The 7921-nt window shown below is 43.8% G+C and overlaps 1 protein-coding gene across 2 annotated transcripts; it reads left to right on the top strand.

Annotated features, from left to right (window-relative positions):
* Positions 1-343: 343 nt before the first annotated feature.
* Positions 344-5981, top strand: LOC140465694 (DNA-binding protein inhibitor ID-2-like). Of its 2 annotated transcripts, none has more exons than XM_072561320.1 (4): positions 344-504; positions 3643-4534; positions 4760-4823; positions 5431-5981. In XM_072561320.1, exons 2-3 carry the CDS (start codon positions 4133-4135, stop codon positions 4814-4816), a joined length of 459 nt encoding a protein of 152 aa, XP_072417421.1. In that variant the 5' UTR covers positions 344-504; positions 3643-4132; the 3' UTR covers positions 4817-4823; positions 5431-5981. The 2 variants fall into 2 exon arrangements, with proteins under 2 accessions (XP_072417421.1, XP_072417409.1); XM_072561308.1 differs by having other exon boundaries at positions 344-543.
* Positions 5982-7921: the final 1940 nt, after the last annotated feature.

Raw genomic sequence — 7921 nt, 5'->3', positions numbered from 1 at the left:
GGAGGTGTATTTAGCCCCTGGACTGCCTCATGCTGCTGCCTGCACACTCGCCGCCCTGTGGAGGTGCACAGAGACCCCTGGACTGCTGTCTGCACACTGGCCGCCCTGTGGAGGTGCACAGAGACCCCTGGACTGCTCTCTGCACACTGACCGCCCTATAGAGGTGCACAGAGACCCCTGGACTGCCTGCTGCTGCTGCCTGCACACTGACCGCCCTGTGGAGGTGCACAGAGACCCCTGGACTGCCTGGTGCTGCTGCCTGCACACTGACCGCCCTGCGCTGAGGCCCCGCCCCCCGGGTGGATACTTGTTACTTCAGTCGCGCGACAGTGTGGACCTGGGCAGACGGCACGCGACCTGCAGCGGGTGCTCGGGTTCCTGGCGCTGCAAACCAGGCAAAACTCGGCACCAAAAGTTGCTGCAGTCGCTCCTCCAAGCAAAGCAACCCCCTCAAAATGTGGCCAGGTGACAGAGCAGCGGGAAGACCAGCCTTAGAACTGATGGGTAATGTGCACAGCAGCAGGGGCTGTTGCTAGTGATGAGGTTGGGTTTTGTGTTTTTTTTTGTTAAAAAAAATCAGTATTTGGAATTATTTTGCAATCATTCCAAGAAAAGGGAAAGTGTTCTGGATAGGATCAGTGATTTTTTTTTTGTTTTAAAGATTACTCCCCCATCATCCCTGCAGAATTGTTGAGTCATCTTTGAGTAACCATTTGAAACTGTTCCTCCAGCTGCCTTTAGTCACACTGGAAATGATTTTCTCGCAGATGGTCGGCATATAGTGGGGAGCTTGTGCGATATGAGTTCCCTCACATAAGGCGCTTTATGTGAGAAACTTGTAAAAGAAAAAAAAAGCACTTTTGAGTAGGTTGCCTGCAGTATTCTTCACGGCTCTTTCTGATGCCTGATTGTCTGTCTGTGCAGCTGGACAAAGCCAGGACAACAGTTAAAAAAGGCGGGCCAGACTTCCTGACGCCAGCCCGGAGAGCTCCCACCAACTCTGTGGCCGGCCAAGATTGTTTTCAGAACCTTATCTCGCCAACTAATTTCTCTCCTTCCACCCCCCAATGATCTTGTGACCGGAATGAAGTACAAGGGAAAGCCTTTGTGCTGAGTAAAGGTCGTTCCAGATCGGTGCACTTTAGAGAGGGTTTGGCAGTTGTGGCTTTGATCTGTGAAGTTTAAGAATATAATCATTAGCACTGTTGAAGAGGCAATGGGATGTTTCACGTAGGTGGCGATCGTGAGATCGAATGTGTTTCAGTCCCAGTTGAGTTTTGCATATGTGCTTTTCTGATGCCCGAATCTGAGCATCTCCATAAATGTTGATTATTAACTCTATGTTGGTGGAAACGAGCATTCTGGTAGATTTTGCAGACCTGGCCTGTTGCAAGAAAAACTGCCGGGGGGGAAGGGAAATGACCGACCCTCCCTGCGCAACGTGGTTTTAGGAATGCAAATAGTGCAGGTGCGCAGGACCCTAAAGGTGGCAAATTGAATGGCAATTCCTGAGCACTCCCTCCCTCTTTTTCATGGGTCGGTGTGAGGGAGAGCGTTGCAGGCGCTGCCCGGGTTGCAGCAGGGTGATTGACAGCGGCCGTCGCCATGGCAGCCGCCAGCAGCGGCGCCGCGCGGGCTGGCTGGAGGGGCCGATGTGAGTGGGGTGACGTCACGGGGCTGGCGCCAGGCAGTCGGCGCGGGCTCGGGGAGGGGGGTGGGGACCTGGGTCTCGCGGCCGCTGGCTGCTGTTGCCAGTGAATCAGCTGTCAGTCTGGGGTGGGGAGAGACAGAGAGCCAGCGGCCAGTGCACACAGCACAGCTAGAACAAACAACAAGAAAAAAAACACAATGCAAATTTAAAAAAAAGACACGTCCTGGCTTCCAGATGTAGACGAGACTTTGAGAAGCATTGCTTGCTTGCATTTGTCTTGCTTGTCTTTTAAAAAAAGATGCAGATACCATAGTCCTGCAAACACAATGGGGTTGATGGGAGGGGGGAATATTGCGGAATCTGCAGTATTGCTTGTTCCATTAAGAATCTGCGCTGCTTTTTGTTTTAATTCGATCTCTTCCCCACCCGTCTTCGGGATTTGGGAAAAGCATTCTGTCATTTCAAAAAAAAAATGTGTTCCAGATAAGAGGTACCCTAACTAGATGTTTTTAATTGGTCATTGGATCAATAACTACGAGAAGTCCCCAAAACCAAAACTGTCTATTCCATTCCACTACAGAGTAATGCAGAGGGCAAAATGCAAATTCTGCTACTGAAGTCCTCCCGAATAAAGTGGAATGCTTTAGTTTATTAAACATTGATTATGTGTGTCATTCTAAATAAAATTATTTTTTGTTATAACCATAAAAGTATGGTTACCATGCATTCATTGTTGTCAGGGCTTCTGTCCTTCTGAGACCAATTGCTTACATTACATTGTATCGCAGTTTTTAAAATGTACGTCAAATGATACAAGGGATGAAACTGCATCACTTATCATATCAACATACAATGCAGCAGATGTGTTGAGATCGTGAAACGCAGCGATTGGTAGATTGCAGTGGTTTATATTACTACAGTGTCAAGGCATTGCGATGAATGGGGACAATGAACATACCATACTTTACATCAACAGTTAAAGCAAATCATTGCATCAGTTAACAATCAGATTTAAATACATGTGAATCACAATACTTTGTACATAAAGCAGTGAGTGGGGGAATTAGAATAAAACAGGCTTTTGGATTTAGGTATAGCCCTCAAAAAAGCAGTTTACCACATTTGTCCATTGCATAAACGCAGTTACTCAACATACTGCAGCAGAATTTGCAAAAACTAAATTCATTTAATTTATTCTTACAAAAGATTAAACTCGTTAAGGACTATTTTTTTTTAAATGTCGTATTGATACGTTTTGGCTTGATAGCAATTAATAATCACTGCATCACTTTACATGAGAAGTTAATTTCAGAGCAGATGTAGAGTAGTTCTGGAGCAGTTAGTAAAATTACTTCTCATCAATAAAACACTATCGGATTTGTTCGGTTAATGGTATCATTGCTGTGAAGCAATTTAAAGTTCAAATTATGTCCAAAACTCTTCATTTTCCGGGCCCAACAATAAATGAAGAGAAATAGTGTTATTTGGAAGGTTTGCAATACTGACAGGTTTTGAGTTAGCTAATAGTCTTATTGTGAGTGTCTCCCTTTGGTAAAAGTTGATTTGTTACATTGTCAACGTTTTTACCAGCAATTTAGCAATTTTGAAGAGAGCTAAAGAATAATCTTGAGTTTACACATTGATATCTGAAAAAGTTTACACTTATTGATCGTTATCTGTTATTAATGATAACTCCAGATCTTATTAATTTACACATGACGCTGAATGTTCGGGGGAATTAAAATGTACCCATTGTGTGCTACCTTATCTGGATGTGATGAGCATTTAGATAAACAGAAAAGAAACGCTATAACAGCATTCGTTTTGTGAAATAGTGCATCCCAGAAAGGAAACGTACATTAATTGAGTCCGATTTATAAGTTATCAAATCCCTTCTCAATCTTGTTAAAGTATTTTCCCCCATTCCTCAGTGCCCTCACTCCACTCTTGTCGTGGTTTTATTGATCTGTAGAACATTTTGCTTTATACAGATTTGCTTCCTCGCACGTCTGGGAGAAAACGTATAAACCACTCGCTTTCTCAGCATGAACCATTCCAAGAGAGGATAATTGTTCCTAAAGATGCCACAACAAAATCGCGTCCCAAGTCGGTCCCTTTAAATGTCGCCTGGCTCGGATTTTTTTTAAAATACAGAGCATCCAGGATCTTCCTCGTTACAGAGCCGCCTCCTGTGCAAAACTATTGGCAGAAGAAGACACGAATGGGAGGTACTATTGAGGAAGAGAGGCCAATTGCAATGCAGGGGCTGTGCAATTGACATTTCTGATCCAGCCAATGAGTGGTAGCAGGGGTGGACCATATTAAAGCCCGGAGTTCTGGTATAAAGCGAACTGGAAACGGACAGCGAGAGACAGAAAACATCGCCTGGACAGTAGTGGATCAGAAACTGGAAAAGTGCAGCCGATCTCTTTTCCTTTTCTTCTCCCTTCCCCCCCCACCCCCCCACCACCGCTGAATTTTATGAAGCGCATCTCAGAGGCAGGAGAAAGTGTGAAAGGTTCCGAGATGAAAGCTGTCAGCCCCATTCGCTCATCCAGGAAACAAAGCGGCAGCGACGTTGTGCGGGGGCTCTCAGAGCAGAGTCTTGGCATTTCCAGAAGCAAAACGCCGGTGGAGGAACCTCTCGGCCTCCTCTACAACATGAACGACTGTTACTCGAAACTGAAGGAGCTTGTCCCCAGCATCCCGCAGAACAAGAAAGTGAGCAAAATTGAAATCCTACAGCATGTTATCGACTACATCCTGGATTTGCAGATCGCCTTGGACACGCACCCTTCCATCGTTCTGCACCAGGGCCAGAATTCTCCCTCCAGGACGCCTCTGTCAACACTCAATACAGACGTTGCAATTCTATCCTTACAGGTATTGTGTCTCATTCAGTCACATACACTGCACGGTTAGCGCCAGGATAGTTTACATGTTTGTAAAATCGTGGCCAAACTGCACTTACACACACACACCCTCCAGAATTTATTTTCCTGGATGTTTAAATATGTTTCTGTATCAATCTTTTTCATACCTTTCTAAAACAAAAACTGCAACGTAGCATTTACGATTAGATTACAATGTCCTTTCTTTCTTATTTAGGCAGCTGAATTTCCAAAACAGTTGTTGACAGAAGACAGTAAGGCATTTTGTCGTTGATGGACTGGTGAGTGCAAATATCATGATATTTTAGTGTTTCTTTGCCTTTATATCCGCTTTAGACTTAACTGAGTAAAGTCCGATTACAGAGAAACTACTTGAAATAATCAGTCGTTACGTTTGTGAATCTGGGGAGAGTAGTTTTAGAAATCAAACAATATGTGTTCTGAAAAAAGAGCCGAACCGTTTTCGCTTTAATTTCTACATCGTGAGATGAGGAGAGTGGATGTATTCAGCTGAAATTTTGCATTTCATACCGCAAACAAAATCTCAAATGTAATTTTTTTTAAAAAAGGAAGATTCCTTGGCATTTTATTTTCCTTGTTGCTAAAGCAGAAGGGCCGTGATCAACACCCGCCCCCCCACAAGCTATACAACAGTAAGAACTAAATGCGATGGAAGAGGTCTTGTGCAGGCAGAGAGATTTAGAGTTGGTTGCACGTGAGTGAGTTTTAAGAGGCGCTTTGTATAAGTGACGGGCTGCAGGCTGGGGGGGAACGGCTAGAATCTTGCAAAATGCTGTTTGTGTAGTTTACTCTGTGGCGCCAGTCTGTCCGAAGAGCCAAGCTGTGTGTGTGACTAACACGCCCCTCTTTCTATTCAATGTTTTGCAGGTGTTCCTACATCACGAGGCCTGAGTTGATACAGTCCCAGGAGCGATTGCAGACAAGACAATCCGAGAGAACAAGCTTTGACTTTCTGTCTGTCCCTCCAACTGCTTTTATTTTCCATCCGGACTGATCGGTTATTTATAAACGGACTGAATGCCCTTTCTTCATTTGGAAGGCAGTTGTTGTCTTTCTAGTTTGATTGTTAATAATATACCAGAAGAGGGAAGCGCAAGTATTAAAAAAAAACAAAACGCAAGGAAAAATCAGGTTGTGGAGGAAGACTTTGCCTTCTGAAGGTGGAGCGTGGCCGAAGAAAAATCATGTTGTTGATTTTTTTTTATTAATGTCAGAAACGTTATATTCTGACACAAGGAATGGCGCTGAGTTTGTGATAGACAACTTTGTGAACTCTGCTAATCAGAGAGTTGTGTTATAGTTGCAGAAATACACTTCTGCCACGTTGTAATGCTGTATCTAATTATGCTGAAACTTTTTATAAAAGTTAATATTGTAAATCATACTTTTTTATACAAAATAAATGGTCGCTTACTGAATGCGGAGTAACTTCATTAACCCTGGCACTGGGTGAGATTTGTAAATACGTGTTATACACCGTTGGACTGGGGTGGGGAATTAAACTGCGAGTAGTTTATGAATTTAAAAAGTCGGAAAGAGTTCGTAGAAACCGTGGACACACCAGTATGCGAAGCAACTCCCTCTATGAGTGAAAATGTCTAGTCCAGAACTAATCAGATCAGTTGAAACCTCACAATGGCATTTGAACACATCGATGTTTGATATCACCGGTACAGACACTATAGGCCGAAGGCGCTCTATCCTGGTGTGCTGTATAAATACTGCGGTCAATGACATGAATTCAAAAGGAAAAGCAGTGAGGACTACTCGCTCCCCAATATTTTGACTTTGAATGTAGCGTTAAAATAATCTGTGGATTCGCTGCTCTGTAATTATTGAGCAGATTTTAAGATACATGACAAATTCAATGGTGATAATGGAAATTTACTTATAAGCTATAAATCTTGTACTTCACATAAAGCTGTGCAATTAACTAGGTGGTAAAGTTTTTAAAACCTAACTTACATTCTGTACTTTTGACAACATAGACATAGAGTTGAAGCAATACAACGCGCATTGTCTTATACAATAGTGTTACAAAATGGTGCATAACCTTTGATTCCTGTTCCTGATGCCAACTATGGTAACCTCATTAACTGCGTGAATGTTTCGCTACTTTTTGTTCAAACTAATCAAAGTGTCGCACCCTCAGAGTTGTAACACTGAAAGCAGGCCGTTACCTGACCTCTTCCGATAAAAACAATATTCCATCTGCGAGCGCCCAGAAAACTGCTATTAACGTGTCCGGCTGTTCTGCCAAAGTTTGGGTCACTCAGTTGTCCCCAGTACAGTACTGTGATGACAACTCTTCTTTGTGAAAAGCGGGAATGTTCTTGCGAAATGCCACATCCTACCCCACCTGTGCAGTAAGACATTAACCTGCGAGGCGCCAGTACGTGTGGATTTAGAGACCATCTCCCCCCCCCCCCCCCCCCAGTGTCACACACACTCTGAATGTTCAGGGTCCTCACCTATTTGACTCCTCCAGTCTGAAATTTAGACCGTACATCCCGGCAGCTGAGGATAAACCGACTCATTATGGTCCGGACAGGACACTGGCCAGGGGCTAAGCTCCGACAATGTCATACGAGACCAGCCCACACAATATAAATCCGCTTTAATAAACCTGTAACCAGGAGGAGCACTGTCTTTCAGCACAATCCGACGGTACTTCGGTACACACGGCGAAGAGCCCATGCCTTTCACCCTCGGATGTGGGTAAGGTGAAAGGAGGGAGAATCCCGAAGGCATTAGCCGGGTCACTGCAGACATTAGTTTACTGAGAGTTCACTGTTCAAATTAACGTCCGACGAGGATTGTATGTGACACAACACTGTATCACCCAGCAACATTGTAACGGTGGGACTGAATGAAGGTCGATACCACCCACTCTACATAAGCGTGACTGATATATATCATTGATAAGTTGGGAAGGGGGCGGATACCTAATGAGAGATTCCAACTTTAACATTGTATTTAGGACAGAATGCTGTAATTAGCACACATATATATATATATATATATTTCTCTTTTTACAATGGCAATATGATGCTGTAATTTTCCATACCTCCGAAATAACCGGTTGGTACAGAAACATGTTTGGAAAGTTCTTTGTAACTAACTTGTTCATAACCGACAATGCTGCTGTTTCTTTTGCAACTACAGTGTAACCCCAGCAATCACTCACAGGGATAAGTCAAATACCAGGGTCATTTCCCTATTCCAGTGTGCACTTGCGTTTTACGTTCTTTACGAGACTAATACTAATACAAATATAAGTTTTTTTTGTAACCTGGGAGCTCGTTCCCAAAATTGGCGCCCAATTTGGGTTTGGGGGGTGGTGGGGGAGAAGCAGCTT

This window comes from Chiloscyllium punctatum, chromosome 3, assembly GCF_047496795.1.
Source record: "Chiloscyllium punctatum isolate Juve2018m chromosome 3, sChiPun1.3, whole genome shotgun sequence".
In the NCBI taxonomy this organism is placed as follows: Eukaryota; Metazoa; Chordata; class Chondrichthyes; order Orectolobiformes; family Hemiscylliidae; genus Chiloscyllium; species Chiloscyllium punctatum.
This window is presented reverse-complemented; position numbering and strand designations above follow the sequence as displayed.